Raw genomic sequence first — 16,720 nt, forward strand, 5'->3', positions numbered from 1 at the left:
GATTTATGGATTTTTACATATCTACACATATGGTAGATTTACGGATTCTTATATCTACGCATATGGCAGATTTATGATTTTTACATATGTGCACATATGGTAGAAATAAGTGCGAGATTGGCCTGAACCTTCAGTATAGTGCGGAAAGGGTCCCTGATTTTCCCTTCTTGGCATCCCCTAACCTATAAAAATGCCTATCCCCAAGGATTATGGACAAGAAATATCCTTAGAGAGACAAAGCAAAGTAATAAACTTTTTTCTTCTTTTTGACTCAACTACTCTAACAGAAAACCTTTTTTCATGAAGACCAAATTTCATAAAAGTGATTGAAAATAATCTACAAGATATATGTAAGCCCCCTTGCTTGCCATCCCCCTTTTTCATGAAAATTTCTGATCTCCCCCCTTCAGTTTTCATCCCCCTTTAAGAAAGGGGGAGATGAACTATGTTCAGTCTTGAGTATAAGTCAGCATTTATTTTCATTTTTCGTTTGTGCTCAAAAACACTTTTAAACAGTACGTCTGTACATTGTTTTTAACTATGCTTTGTACATATTTTCAGTTTATTTTTAACATTTTTTCATTATTCTACTATAAAAGACTTTGATTTATTATTTAGTACTTAAAGTTTCATGCTGCCTGTATTTACGACAATCATCAGCTAAATGAAAATCGTTTGAAAAATATTCACATTATAATATACAATGGCTTCTTCCTTTGATGTTCTGACGTTTCTGAGCTTTCTACTATATATTTGTTACCTTAACATAGGATTTATTTTTACGTTTCTAACATACATAGAACAAAAACCTGAAAGGAACACAATCAATAATACGAGACCAATTTTGACCTACTTGTGGACATTGATACCATGCGTTAAACTTTTATCAATTATTTGAACATAGTGAATATTGAATCTTCAAAAATTGATAAATCTTTAACACTGTTGAGGTCCTGTGTCACAACGACAGACAACTTATTAACAAGATCTTTTTTTGGGAAATTATAAAAAATAGTCTAAAACTTTGACCTTGAAACCAAAAACAATGAAATGATAATTTTTTAACAGATTTAAGGTTCAAAACTTGGTAATTTTTATGTTAATTTGTGGGAAAAAAATATTTGGGTCGTTTATTTTTAACTCTTTGTTTTGATACATATCTCTTTAAACTATACTCAGAGCTGCAATTTCGAATAACTTGAACAAAAATATATAAAGACTTAACCAAAACTAACTTGTAAATATTACACTAATTAAGAAGTATGTTAAAATACTATCAAAAATGATATAAATGGCTAAAAAATTACCAATTGTTTGCATATTAACAAAATCTTGAGTATCAATGGAGCAGAATTAGAAAAAGATAGAATTCAAATGATGTTAACAGACTTGAAGATAATATTTTAACAATATACTTTGTGTTATAGTTTTATCAGTCTTTGCCACTTATAGATAATCAATTAAGACTTTAAAAATGCACAAGAAGCTGATCTACAACCTAAAAACACCCTAGAATAAATGAAACACTAATATTAACAAATACTGATAAAATATTAACAAAAGCTTATGAAAACTTTTCAAAAAGTGTTGGAAACTTTAATTAAAACTTAACAGTAAACTTTACAAAAACTTTAGCACACCAGCATGGATGGAATCAATGGATTTAAGATGATTTTGTACCACACTGCATATTACTTGGTTTTTTTAAGGAGAAAATAGTGAAAGGGACTGTATGACTTCTTCCAAAGTCTTTGATTTTCTTTTGACTTGTTTTTGATTCTTCCAATAAGAGGTTCGGTTTGATTTATCATCAGTTTCTTGTGGAAGGGAAGGAGTATCATTGCTGTCTTGTTTCTCAGATAGAAAGTTATTCTCTATAGAGGGTATAATTTGATCGTTTTGGTGAATAATTTCATTGCTCGGTTGGATAGTTATTTCTGATGTCTGTTTGTCAACGATTTTATTAATAGCAGTGAGCGAAGGTATAAATTGACCATCGTCACCGAGACCAACAACACAATGTAAACGATGCTCATTCCAACATAATTAGATGATATCTAGATTATATATCTAGAAGCCATCTATACTTCATCTATATACCATCTATATACATCATCTAACTACCATCCACACATCATCTATCTACCATCTATATTCATCATCCAAAGGCCAACTTAAGTTGGTATATAGATGATGTATCTAGATGGTAATTAGATGAGGTTTTTTAAAAATACTTTGGAAGCCATCTAGACCCCATCAATATATCATCTATCTGATGGTAATTTGCTGGCATGCTGATGATGTTGATAGATGATGCATAGATGAACCTGGAGTAGTAGATGGATTATATTTTGATGGTAGATGGATGACATTTTGATGGTAGATAGATGACATTATGATGGTAGATGGATGACATTATGATGAGGTTTTGAGAGGAATTCGCATAAAGCAAAATCAAACAAATGAAACAAATGTTCATTATAGATTTGGATTTAAGCCAGTTGCAAAACTGTTGCATATATCCAGTATGTCTGAGGAAAAGCCAACAAAAATTTATAAAAAAACATATCAAATTCATTACTTAATGACGGTGATGCTTTTTCTTGCAAAACATCTAAAATTCAATGTAGCCTTGGGAAAAATATGTTGAAAAATAAAAATCATTATAGGCAAAGCCCCCAGATTTTAAGATTTTAACTGTGCCGTGTCAGACTGCACACGAGCGGGGAATGGTTTGGAACAATCAAAATATCGGTAGCATGTCAACTATCTTTATTGATATCAGAAGGTTCAAACTAGAAAAGTAAAAAATGACAAACATAAGGACTAGAAAAACAAAAAACAAAACAGAAATTTTCTAAGTTCTGAGGCTAGTGTAGTACTAGCCAAAGATGGCTCAGAGAAAGACAAGTCTTAAGACAAAACACTATTATCAAATTCATTGTATAATTATATGATGTAATAGTATAAAGTAAAAGTGAAAGATAGACTAAAAATATCTACCCTAACCTAAGTCCAGTGCTGTGCCTCAACACTGGACTGGTGAGCTGATGGGAGAACAAAAGCAAAACAAAAAACAAAAATGTGGCCATGCAAAAAGGTTGCAAAAAGAGGAGTGGCAAAAGAAACTTACCAAATTGGCCACATGTGTGAGCTGGTGAAAATAGCCAAAAGAAAACACTACTGATGTGTTGACTGATCAGTGAGTGTGTGTGCAAGTGTAAAGTGTATTAACAAAAATAAAAAAGTGTATTAAATTTGTTGCATCCTCTCAAGAAAACATACATCTTGTCTCTATGAAGTATTCTCAAGAATGAATAGAAAAATGACACAAATCAACTCTTATATGCATGTGTGAGAAATCACTGCAGACCAATTATAAACTAATTATAAAAAGAGAAACGCTTTTTTATAAGAATATTTAAATCTAAGAAACATATTTTAATGCAAAATAAATGTGCTTATAAAGAAAATAGAAAATGATACTTTTTATAGGAAACAAAGTATGTGAAATATTTTAGCAAGAAGGAAATTATTTCCCCTTTTCTAATTAGACATTAGTTCATTTTACACTCCCCTCAAAAGGGGAATTATTTACTTTGTGGAAAGATCAATGTTTGTAGCAATCTTACCAAGACCAGTCATTATATCAGAGTCATCAGCTCTATGTATTACAACCAAACCACGTACAGCTCTCGATGTTTCACGAAAGACATTTTCGTTAGCATTTCTGTATTGGATGATCGCTTTTCGAGGTAAACCATCATTCGAAAGCTCCAAACTGACAACCTGACCATACGTATATGACTGACATATAATAGAGTCGATTTTTCGAAATATGATAACGTCACCAACATTGATTGAGTCATTGATAAACCACTTTTGTTGCTTCATAAGCTTGGGTACGTGTACGAGTAACCAAACTTCAAACCAGGTTTCATAGATTTTCTGGTTCTCCTTTAAAATTTTCGTCCGATTTTCACTTGTTAACATAATACCATCAGGACATCTTTCGTTGTTTCTTCCAAGTAGAAGACGATTAGGTGTGATAAGGTCCATAACTTCAAAATCACCTGTTATGTTCCCAATTGCCAATGGAAGATTATTTATCGTATTAGCAATGGTTGCTCCAAGGGTTTCCCACTGCATCAGCGAGAGTCGATGGTTGTGAGCATTTTTCTCTATCGAAAGGTTGATTTCCTTTATCTTCCTCTCGACCTTGCCATGGAAGTTGTGTCCTTGGACAGGACATACCTTGAAATCGATCTTCCTGTTCGTCATCAGCTGAGATTTCAGATCTCGAATGTCCAGTCTCATGTCTTTGCACCCCTTTACAAGTTGAGTACCTTCGTCACAGAGCAGTTTGGCAGGGAATCCGTGATCACATGCAAATCTCGTAAAAGCAAGCATGAAAGCTGGTGTTGAATAATCGTCCATTAATTTGATCGAAACAGCAGACGTTGAGCAGCAACAGAAGACCACAAGCCATATCTTAACAGTCGTTCGTTTATGTTGTGGGGAATATGACATATGTGGTCCTGAGAGATCAATTTGGGAGTGGAAGAAGGCTGGTGCGATGGTCAGGTTTGAAACTGATACTGGGCCCATTGCAATGTTAACTGTCCGCTTCATGAGGTATCGACATCTCTCACATGACTCGCGCACTTGTTTCACCAACTGCCTCCCCTCGATTATGTACGCTTTCATCAAGACAAAACGGTGAGTTGTCTCAATGCCAGAGTGTTTGACTGTTGGGTGATTCCAATGCACATCCATGACAATGCTGAATGCCACAGGTGAGTTCTTCTCCAGAATTGGCACACAGAAAGACGAACGAGTGAGATCCTTCATCACTGTTGTGAATTGACCAACGATGGATACTTCTTGCTCGGGAAGAATTCGACCGGTGTAAACAAGAATACCATCTTTTTCTCTGGAGATCTTCTGGTATTGTTGTGGTTTCAGGAAGTGTTTGACTTCTATTGTTCCTTTCCTAAAGAAATATGATTCTGCATCCTTCATCAAATCTTGACTTGGTGGCTTAGAAGAATGCTTAGATTTCCGAGTTTGATTGATGAACTTCATGACAAAGGTAAGGATTCGAATAACCTTCTGAAAACAATGTTGATTAGGATCAATAATGTAACCTGAGAATTTGTAGCGTTTCTTGAATTCGTCTAACCATTCAGTCGTAGATAAGTGGACTTCGAATTGATTGACGGATAACTCCTTTTTGATTTCTGAGAGTTCGCTTTGTTCCAATGTGATCTCTTCAACACGCTTTGCCGGAAATTCAGACTTTGGTAGATGCATCCATGGTTGACCATTGATCCATGGAGATTCTGGTTTGACATCATGAATTGTTGCTCCTCTTCTAGTGCCAACATCAACAACCATTTGTTTTGACCTGATATGGTACCATTGATCTTTGGTGGTGAAACGATGTATCTCGATGACTCTGCTCCTAACCCATTGTTTCAAGGTTTTCTGGTCATTTGATATCCAGTGTAGTGATATCTGGCTGTCTGTGAATTTTGTGGATGATTTGAAGAAGGATTTGAAAGAGCGACGAACAATCTCTCCTGTATGAGCATTGATCAGCGATGCCATTAGTTCAGCACGAGGAAGTGTCAAATCTTTTGGAACCATTCGTGAACGTGCAAACACCAATTGACAAGAGAATGTTCCATCCTTTCGAAGGAATCTAGCATAGATGCCAACACAGATAGTTGTTTGACTGGAATCACCAAAATCCAAGGTTTCAACGTCAAGTGAGACTGCATCTTCTGGGACCACAAGGCGTTTGAATCTCAAATGATTGATTTCGGACATCATCTCAAAGTGGGATAACCAGACTGGTCTCAGTTCCTCTGGTATTGCATCATCCCAGCTGAGTTGGCGATCAGTTAATTCTCGTAAATCAATTTTCATTGCAGCTATCAATGGGACAATCTTTCCGGTTATGTCGAATATCTCTCCAACTTTTGATAGACAGTGTCGACGTGTCAGAACATCAGGAATCAAATTGGTTGAATTGGAACTTTTCTTACCTCTACGTTTGGGCGCAAAGTTGAGATCTGGAATAGACAATGACAATTCGTCAGATTTGGAAAACCACTTCATTCCACCAACACCAACGGAAATGCCATCTTCAGTCAAATGTGATGGTGGGTTTTCTCCAGAAATTGTGATGCCTTTCAGATTGAAAGCACCTTTGGATGTTACAATTTGAAGCTCATCAGCACGTTTGTAAGCTTCTTCTTTGGTGTCAGTTCCAGTAATGCAATCATCCACATATACGTCTTTTTGGATGATTTGGTTGACTTCAGGGTACTCCTGGCTGTTCATTTCAGCAATACGTCTGAGAGCGAATTCCGATTGGTTACCACTTGATTTAATACCATAGATTAAAGTTTTGATAACTTTCTCTTTCGGAATTTTGGTAGGATCCAATTCTTCATTCCATAGGTAACGTTGCAATGTCCAATGATCTTGGTGTAGTTTGACAGTATTGTACATCTTGCTTACATCGCTGTGGATACCTACAGGGTGTATTTGAAATCGGATCATGAGATCTTGTAGTTTGTTGAGGTTGTTAGTTCCCTTTGCTAATATGTCGTTCAAACTGTGTCCGGATGCTGTTGGGTGAGAAGCATCAAAGACAATACGGCATGGAGTGCTGATGGATGAAGGCTTCCATACAGCTCGCCAAGGGATGAAGTTCTGGATACTGCTTAAACGCAGCATTTCTTGTTGTGAAGATGGAAGGTCTTGGACATAGGCGACAAAACCAAGGGTCTCCAACTTCTTCTCTGAAGTGATGATGTCATCCTTGTCCTGTTTGTTCTCTGGTTTGCAAAGTTTCTTGAGCTGCTGGTTGTAAACCTTTAAAGCAATGTCTTTATTTGGTGCCAATCTTGAAGGGTCTTTAATCAGTGGTAAGGTTGCAGTCACAGTGTTCGTTTTGCTATCAAAGGATACTGAGTTGTTTATGAGTTCTTGTTCAGCTTCCTCTCTGATGCTCAAATCATGAGTATGATCTGATTCCTTGCATGTCCTGCAGCTGCGACATTTCACACAACGATATGTGATTTCTGTTCCTGTGGTTTCAACTTCGTCAAAGCGTTTCAGTTTGGATGTGAAGGACAGTCTCTTCAGATCAGGGTTAATTTGTACACCCCATTTATAGAGCTTCAATTGATCGGTGAAGAAATCCATTGCTTGATCTTCACTGAAGTAGGATTGGTGGATTGCTGTAAAAATCTCATGGGGTCCTCCGATTACTCCCCTTCCACCATCGGCGTTCTTGAAAACAGATTCGTAGATACCCAGACCAGATGGTAGCTGATAGATTAACTTGGGATGATAACGAATATACTTCATACCTATCATCATATGGACGTCGCCACCAACCACTGGTGCAGGTTTTGGAAGAGTTGTAGAGGAGCCACTTGCGATGTGTGACTGCTTGATGTCGTTCATGACTTCGCTCAACGGGTACTGTGGAAATGTTTCTGTAATAGCATCCATGCAGATCCCACATACTGAAGCTTGTTTTCCATCAGCTAGTGGTAAGTGAATGCTGTAAATTCCATTGTTGGTTTCTGTTGATGTACCACCAACACCACTGCATCCATTGTCATAAAATATGGTCATACGATTCTTGTTAACATTGATAGTTTGAAGTAAATAGATACCTCTGTGCTCGTCCTTCTTTGGTGTTGAAATGTTGGATGGGAAGGCAGCATGAAAGATACTGATGTCCTTTGCAAATCTTGGTAGGTTGGCACTCTTCATGTATCTGTCTTTGAAGAGTTGAAGAACATCTTGATTTTCCTGTGAGTTTTTGTGCTCCTCACAGACCAGAACATGTTTGCGGATTGGATACTTCGCATGTGATGGATGTGGACAGGTGAATGTGCTTTGACATCTCCCATCTCTATGTCTTCCGGATGAAACATCAGCACCAGGGAACAAGCATTGGTGACAGAAGTCCTTCTTGCGAAGCAATGAATATCGATGTCCAGGTGTCATCTCGACGAACTTCTTGCAAGTGAAATATTGGATGAGTTGCATCTTGTTGGGTCCATTGGTTGCGATGTGGTCATCACTGCCGTCAGGACTGTCACAGATTGAACATGTTGGATTCGGCAGTGGACCAGAAGTGTAGGTGCTGTTTGATGATGAATTTCGATTGCCTCGATTGCCTCTTGAGTCTGAATTCTTTAGAGGTTGCTTTTTCTTGGAATCGGATGCCACTGAATTGAAGATAAGTACTTTCTGTTGTTCGAGCTGCAGTTCCTTCTCGAGAAACTTAATGAATCTCAACCATGTTGTTTTGGGGGATAACGTTTCGTTGGAAATTGAGGTTAGCCATCTGGTCAATCTGGTAGTGCCAATGGTGCGATAAATCTGGTTCAAGCCATCACCGTAGAATAAATGTTCTTCTATATTGTGTTCGACGGCAAGTTTCATCAATTCTTTGATAATATTGATAAGATTGTTGAGAGAGTTGATGAGATTGTCAGAATCTTGTTTGCGGTTGAGCGATTCATTTTCGGTGAGTGAATGTAATTTCTTTGATAAGAGTAGTTTGGTGTCACCATAAGCAGACTTCAGACGCGACCACATCTCGTCAATGTCATCTAGGGTCGTGACGAGTGACAGGGCAGCACCTTTCAGTAGATTGTTTTTCAGTAGGTCTGGAAGCATATGATGAGGGGTTGTACGATGATAAATCTTTTCGAATGCTGTTTTGAACGAATAGATATCCATCGGACTGTCGTAGCCAGAGAATTTGTCAAGACGTATGTTGAGTTTGGACTCATCGAAACTACGTTGTTTGTAGACATCTCTTGTGGTGAGTGAGTCATTGAGCATCTCTTGGTATTTGGCTTCTGATTTACAGAGTCCTTTATGCTGTTTGCCTATCTCGTCTAACTTATCGAGAAGTTCTGTGTCGTTGATATCTGATTGTAGTAAACGTTCATACCTCTCCGAAATTTGGATGACTGTAGTTGCTAGGGATGTCGAAGAATTTTTCAGCTCGATGAGTTGAGCATCACTTATTGCGTCGAAATCAGGTGATAAACTGGACTTGACGAGGGCCATACTTTGGGTGATGGAATCAATGTTCATGTAGATACGTTTGTACTTTGCATCATCAGAAGACTTGAGAGATCTTTCTTGACTTCGATTGAGTTGTCGTTTGTAATTATTTGAGTTTAAGACAAACTCTTTGATGGTAGCAAGGGTCGAGTTGATGAATGATAACAGCTTGGCATCTTCTGGACTGGGATCGTCAATGGTTTCGTCTTGGTTGAGAACGTCCAAACGATATTGACGTAATTTGAGTCGAAATTGTTCAAGTCTTTCAAGCGTTTCATCTAACTGTGGTATTGGACAACCATCCACTTGAACTTCATCAACGATATCGGTTACTTGCTCGGACATGAGCATGACATCATTCATTACGGATGTCATTTTGGAAGAGCAATTTAACGTTCCAGCTCTGGTGGAATCGATGGAAGATACTATGTCTTCAAGTGAAGAGGAATGGTCTTCAAGTAATTGCAAAATAGATAGTAAGGATAATTGATGTACCTCAACAGATTTGATGATTGGTTGAAGTGTGAGTTGATCGGCTGAGGATCTTGAAGTGAGTTGATCGGCTGAGGATCTTGAAGTGAGTTGATCAGCTGAGGATCTTGAAGTGAGTTGATCAGCTGAGGATCTTGAAGTGAGTTGATCGGCTGAGGATCTTGAAGTGAGTTGATCAGCTGAGGATCTTGAAGTGAGTTGATCGGCTGAGGATCTTGAAGTGAGTTGATCGGCTGAGGATCTTGAAGTGAGTTGATCGGCTGAGGATCTTGAAGTGAGTTGATCAGCTGAGGATCTTGAAGTGAGTTGATCGGCTGAGGATCTTGAAGTGAGTTGATCGGCTGAGGATCTTGAAGTGAGTTGATCGGCTGAGGATCTTGAAGTGAGTTGATCGGCTGAGGATCTTGAAGTGAGTTGATCGGCTGAGGATCTTGAAGTGAGTTGATCGGCTGAGGATCTTGAAGTGAGTTGATCGGCTGAGGATCTTGAAGTGAGTTGATCGACTGAGGATCGAGGGTTGACGTGATCGGCTGAGGATCGAGAGTTGACGTGATCGGCTGATGATCTTGAAGGCTGAGGGACCTTCTCTCCAGTATTGTTGAAGATACGGTAGTTGATACGAGGATTTCGTCTACCAGACATACAGTGCACTTTGTTTGAATGTGCCGTGTCAGACTGCACACGAGCGGGGAATGGTTTGGAACAATCAAAATATCGGTAGCATGTCAACTATCTTTATTGATATCAGAAGGTTCAAACTAGAAAAGTAAAAAATGACAAACATAAGGACTAGAAAAACAAAAAACAAAACAGAAATTTTCTAAGTTCTGAGGCTAGTGTAGTACTAGCCAAAGATGGCTCAGAGAAAGACAAGTCTTAAGACAAAACACTATTATCAAATTCATTGTATAATTATATGATGTAATAGTATAAAGTAAAAGTGAAAGATAGACTAAAAATATCTACCCTAACCTAAGTCCAGTGCTGTGCCTCAACACTGGACTGGTGAGCTGATGGGAGAACAAAAAGCAAAACAAAAACAAAAATGTGGCCATGCAAAAAGGTTGCAAAAAGAGGAGTGGCAAAAGAAACTTACCAAATTGGCCACATGTGTGAGCTGGTGAAAATAGCCAAAAGAAAACACTACTGATGTGTTGACTGATCAGTGAGTGTGTGTGCAAGTGTAAAGTGTATTAACAAAAATAAAAAAGTGTATTAAATTTGTTGCATCCTCTCAAGAAAACATACATCTTGTCTCTATGAAGTATTCTCAAGAATTAATAGAAAAATGACACAAATCAACTCTTATATGCAAGTGTGAGAAATCACTGCAGACCAATTATAAACTAATTATAAAAAGAGAAACGTTTTTTTATAAGAATATTTAAATCTAAGAAACAAATTTAAATTTTAAAAGTTATCTTTCATCCCAAAATAAAAGGAATAAAATTTAAATTGGCTCTGATTTCATTGAGCACTCTGCAGCATCAATCACAAACAAATCTAAATCTAAGAAACATATTTTAATGCAAAATAAATGTGCTTATAAAGAAAATAGAAAATGATACTTTTTATAGGAAACAAAGTATGTGAAATATTTTAGCAAGAAGGAAATTATTTCCCCTTTTCTAATTAGACATTAGTTCATTTTACACGAAATACCTCGAAAACTGAAGTGTTATATTCAAGTATGAATATCTCCTCTTGTAATCAGTGAAAACTCCTAATTCTTTCTCCCAGTGAAAACAGAAGAAACCCTTGACAGATGGACATATTATTTGCTATTTGATTACTTAGGAAAACCCGCTAAATTTTACTGTTAAGCAAGCAACACTCTCTAAGAAAAACCCAAATGGCATAATTTATAAGTAAAAAATGTTGTTTATGCGCAAAAGAGAATGAGTTCTAACAGTATCGTTTCGGGACATATTGTTCTCAAAAAACAATAGGAAACCATGGCAACCCGAGTTTCTCACTGTTCATATGTCTATGGATAAATGGAACTTTTTCCAATGTTTTCGTTTTTTGTTTTAATAATGTACCGATACTTTTTCTCTTTCTCTGTGAGTTTCTTTTGCACAGACATGTCTTGTGTAAAATTCACAAAAGGAATTGAGGAAGGTTATTTGTTTCTTTGCTATTGTTGAAGATATTTCTCACCACACATTGGTCAATCAAAACAGCACCATGGTCACACGGGGTTGTAACATTTTTCATATCCGCTCAAATAAAGACATTTGACCACGCTAACCGGGGGTAAGTTGACAATTTAAGAAGTGGATAATACATAAAATATATCATAAAATTAAAAGTTACTCCCAACCAGATAGCAATATCTTAACAATTACTGATGGAAAATGTGACCACTACCTCACTTATCAACCTTCCCATTATCATCTATTTGGTCATCGAGGAAATAATAGTACCCCCAAATCATTTTCACATGGCCATTCTTGAATGTGTTCGATTTCAGAATGAGGTGAAGAAGTTTGGTTGGTCTGGATGGTTTGATGTGTGTGTGTGTGTGTGTGCGGTTATGTATAATGGGTTATTAATTAGAATTACTTATGTTTTAATCATTTTTCCTCCTTTTAATCAGACCCTGTTTTAATTATGGGGTCTTTTTGTCTCACTTCTAGCATTCTTTGGTATAATGTTGTTAACAAATAAAAAGAAAAAACTAGTTCATGTTGTAAATTATTACCTCCAAAGCCACTAGATCTTTTGATCTTTGAATTATGTGATGATTTCTTCCGACCCATAAGGCTTCATGATTTAAATATTTAAATGGTGAATTACATATCTATATATTAATAGTGGTAGTCTGTATGTGTGTTTGTCTGTGTTTTCTACTTTCGTTTTCTAACGCAATGTTTTTGTTCTTCCAAAAGATGACTTCCAGTTCTTGCTCCACAAATGTGTTAAACAATATTCGCGCCGTTTTCTATAATAGGGGGTAATTTTTCTTGAAATATCATATCTTTTCTATAGTCTCACGCATTAATTGAACACCCGTCACTCGCGAAATGATTTTGATTGGTTCTTTAAAAAAACTGAAAACAGAATAGGGGGTCATTTTAGATTTTCTTCAAATGTGTTTTGGTGGCCGAATCCACCAAGATACTGAACAACACAACACCCGTCACAATTCTATTGATTTTTTTGATGAAATTAGAATGATTCACTTTCAATTTGATTTTGCTGGAGCTGGTACTGTTGGACTGAAATGTTAACTTTTGGCTTGGTAAATGAGAAATGGAAATGGTTTTGGAGAAATGAATCACTGGCATGCTCGAACAAAATTATCTGTTTCTTGGAGCTGTGTCTAAAGTATATTATCATTTGTTTTTATATCCTAGGTAGCTCATGACCCAGGTCAGATTTAAGGAAAAATCCTCTCCCCCAAATGAACCAAGATAATGAAAATGACTTGATTGATGTTGAGGGGCCTACTGATAGGGGTAGGAGAACTACTGCTGAAAATACATGGAGGGGAAGACCAATGGAAACTCCCGAGGAAGCTCAACAGAGAAGAGAAAGAAATGTGTTGTTATAAAGGAAAAGTTTCCCTGCCTCAATTACAACCTTTTCCACCTCAACTTCAACATCTTTTCACTGATAATTCAAATGAGGCCAAGGAGTTTCGAAAAAGAATTCGTATTTACAATAACTCTTTTGCTTTTGGCTCTTTTTCTGCCAACTTGAGACCTCCTCCAGGTATTGGTCCTCCAACATTTAGAATTTGTGGCCAAATTTGTCATCGCTACGGTACTCTTTTCCTGATGAAGAACAACCACAATATGCTCAATTGTATATCATTGAAGCTGCACATGCTTTAGATTTGAGAATGCAGAATCCATCTGCAGTTGATTGTAATAGGGCCACTATGGCTCTCATCCAGGATGTTCTTGAAACAGTAAATCCTTATGCTGCTTCTTTTAAGCATATGAAACAGGTCGAACAAGAGGAACAACATCGTGCTGTAGCTGAAAACCGTGCAGTTTCTAGGGTATCCATGGTTATGAGAGAGGGACATGATCAAAGGCGTGGAAATGCACCTTTACATGAAGAGGTGGCTGCCATCTTCACAGGAGAAGATGGTGCTCCACCAGCCGGTAGGAATGTTGTTGTTTATCCGCGAAATCATCGTTTGCAAAGTATACCATCAACATCAAGCGTAGTTGATCCATTTATTTATCCATTACTTTTTCCAAGAGATGATCTCGGCTGGGATATGAATATGCCTCACGTAGCTGAGAGAGCAACAAGAACCAGGAATCATGTGACACAAATTGAACATTATGTTTATCGGTTAGCTATTCGAAGGGGGTTCTCTGCACTTCATTTTTCAGGTAGGCTATTTCAGCAATTTTTAGTGGATGCTTACACAAAAGTTGAAGGCTCAAGGTTGGACTTTCTTCGTCACAATCAGCAGCAATTATGAGCTGAATGTTATCAAGGTTTAGTTGACCATCTTGAAAATGCTGCAGAACAAAGAAACTTGAATGTCGGTCATGTTATTGTTTTGCCTTCGACGTTTTCAGGGTCTCCCAGAGCTATGCACCAGCTTTACTTGGATGCAAGGGCTGTAGTTTCTAAGCATGGAAAGCCAGATACTTTCTTGACTTTCACGTGTAATCCTAGATGGCGTGAGGTAATTGAGAACTTACTTCCCAATCAGAAAGCGCATGACAGGCCTGATTTACTTACTCGAGTGTTTCGCATGAAGTTGTGTGCCATGAAAAAAGAAATTATGGAGGATGGTATTCTTGGAATGGTTGTTGCCCGTGTTGATGTGATTGAGTTCCAGAAGCGTGGCCTTCCTCATGCACACATTTTGATTCATTTTGCAGCTGAATTTAAATTGAGAAATGCAGATGATATTGACCGCTTAATTTGTGCACAGTTGCCTGATCCTGAAACTGAACCTGAACTTCATGAAATCATCAAATCAAACATGATTCATGGACCCTGTGGTGTTTTAAATGACCGTAGTCCATGTATGGTTGATGGTAGTTGCTCAAAAGGTTTTCCAAAAGCTTTTAATGATGGTACAGTTATGAATGTGGATGGATATCCTTTATATTATAGACCAGACAATGGCCGCACTGTGAGGGTGAGAAATCTTGATCTTGATAATAGATGGGTTGTGCCATATTGTCCTTATTTGTGCAAAAAGTATAATGCTCACATTAACTTAGAAGCCTGCGTGTCCATTAAAGCTGTCAAATATCTTTACAAATACATCTACAAAGGCCATGATACAGCTCATATTGAGATAGCAGAGAGAATAGATCATGATGAAATCAAAACCTTTCTTGATGCACGATATGTTTCTGCTCCAGAAGCATGTTGGCGTTTATTTGCGTTTCCTATGCACACTCAAAGTCATATGGTCACTAGGTTGGCTGTTCACCTACCCAATTTTCAGCGTGTTTATTTTAGGCAGGGTGAAGAAGAAAATGCTGCTGAGAGAGCTGGCGGTAGTGAAACCATGTTGACTGCTTGGTTTTTATTGAACCAAAACGATCCTACAGCCAGGCAAATCTTATATCCTGACATTCCTTATGAATATGTTTTTACTAAATCCAGACATGGCAACAGGTGGAAGGTCAGAGAACGGGGGCACGGGACGGTTATCAGTCGGATGTACAATGCAAGTATACGTGAAGGTGAAAGATATTTTCTGAGAGTTTTGTTGTTACATGTTCCCGGTGCAATATCCTTTGAATACTTAAGAACTTTTGATGGAGAAACTTACCCAACTTTTCGAGAGGCATGTTTAGCGAGGGGACTTCTAGCTGATGATAATATTTGGGTGGAGACTTTGAATGAAGTGGTCCATGTTGCTACACCAGTCAAAATTCGAAGAACGTTTTGCACAATTCTTATTCATGGTGAGCCAAACAATCCTGGAGAGCTTTGGGAAAGCTTTAAACAGGCTATGATGCAAGACTTCTTACGCCAACACACTGAATTGCAGGCTGAACAGATGGCTTTAGCTGATATTGAGGCAATGCTTAATCAATTTGGAAAGTCTTTAAAAGACTTTAATTTACCTGATCTGAATATTGAGATTGCTCAGGACCAACCTGATGCAGAAGCTAACCGTCAAGAAGCCAGGTAAATTAGGCCATTGCTAAACAATGATCAAACTATTGTAGCCGATGCTGTCATTGAAGCTTTGTCTAATAATGACCATCATAGTCCAAAACTTTTCTTTCTTGATGGTCCAGGGGGTTGTGGGAAAACATTTACATATAATTATATAATCAAAGCAGCTCGGGCAGAATCTTTTTCTGTTTCTACTTCCTCTTGGACTGGTATTGCTGCTACCCTTCTTGATGGAGGGAAGACATGTCACAATCTGTTTAAGTTGCCAGTACCTGTTAATGATGGCTCTTCATGTAATGTGAAGCCCAACAGCACTCATGCTTACTTTTTGAGAAGCCAAGATCTATTCATATTTGATGAGGCCAGTATGATACCTAAACATGCCCTCGAGGCAATAGATAGGATGCTTAGAGATATTTGTAACAGTGATGTACCTTTTGCTGGAAAAGTTGTTATGTTAGGCGGTGACTTTAGACAAACACTTCCTGTTGTAAAACGAGGAAGTCCTGCTCAGGTGGTTGAAAGTTGTTTGAAAACCAGTCGTCTTTGGCCCCTAGCCCGAAAATTCCACTTGAATCAAAATATGCGTGCAGGTCAAGGTGAACAAGAATTTTCCAATTTCCTTTTGGAGCTAGGTGGGAGTACACTTCCAGTCAAAGAAAACAAGCCTTATCAAGGTTGTATTCAAATCCCTGATGAATGTACTGTTCCAAAAGACTCAGATTTAATTCCATATATCTTTGGGGACTTCGATAATCAAGACGACCTTACTAAAAGAGTAATTCTTACACCAACAAATGATGAGGCTCTTGAAATTAATGAGAATATTTTGAATAGACTGCATGGAGATGTAAGAACATATTTCAGTTATGATTCTGTTGTGAGTGATACACAAGAAGAAATCGACCTTTACCCACAAGAATTTTTAAACTCTTTGACTCCAAGTGGAATGCCAAAACATATGTTAAATCTTAAAGTTGGTGCGGTAATTATGTTGCTGCGAAAT

At 37.6% G+C, this 16,720-nt stretch overlaps 2 protein-coding genes across 2 annotated transcripts; one reads left to right on the plus strand and one right to left on the minus strand.

The window, feature by feature from the left end:
* Nucleotides 1-2,701: 2,701 nt before the first annotated feature.
* On the minus strand, nt 2,702-9,483 carry LOC136813282 (uncharacterized). Its single transcript, XM_067069797.1, has 2 exons — nt 3,134-9,483; nt 2,702-2,795 (listed from the first exon to the last, which is right to left on the minus strand). The coding sequence occupies exon 1, from the start codon at nt 9,481-9,483 to the stop codon at nt 3,595-3,597; it is 5,889 nt and encodes a 1,962-aa protein (XP_066925898.1). The 3' UTR covers nt 2,702-2,795; nt 3,134-3,594.
* A 4,003-nt stretch (nt 9,484-13,486) lies between these two features.
* LOC136813292 (uncharacterized) lies at nt 13,487-15,727 on the plus strand. The gene is made up of 2 exons (XM_067069810.1): nt 13,487-13,715; nt 14,145-15,727. Exons 1-2 carry the CDS (start codon nt 13,487-13,489, stop codon nt 15,725-15,727), a joined length of 1,812 nt encoding a protein of 603 aa, XP_066925911.1.
* Nucleotides 15,728-16,720: the final 993 nt, after the last annotated feature.

This window comes from Clytia hemisphaerica, unplaced genomic scaffold (genome assembly GCF_902728285.1).
Source record: "Clytia hemisphaerica strain Z4C2 unplaced genomic scaffold, Clytia hemisphaerica genome assembly, whole genome shotgun sequence".
NCBI classification, from domain to species: Eukaryota; Metazoa; Cnidaria; class Hydrozoa; order Leptothecata; family Clytiidae; genus Clytia; species Clytia hemisphaerica.

Bases quoted from the DNA above. Each gene is read 5' to 3' on its own strand.
- LOC136813282 (XM_067069797.1), bottom strand. From the start codon at position 9,483: ATGACATCCGTAATGAATGATGTCATGCTCATGTCCGAGCAAGTAACC.
- LOC136813292 (XM_067069810.1), top strand. From the start codon at position 13,487: ATGGCTCTCATCCAGGATGTTCTTGAAACAGTAAATCCTTATGCTGCT. The intron at 13,716-14,144 runs GTAGGAATGTTG...CGACGTTTTCAG, and splicing joins AGATGGTGCTCCACCAGCCG to GGTCTCCCAGAGCTATGCAC.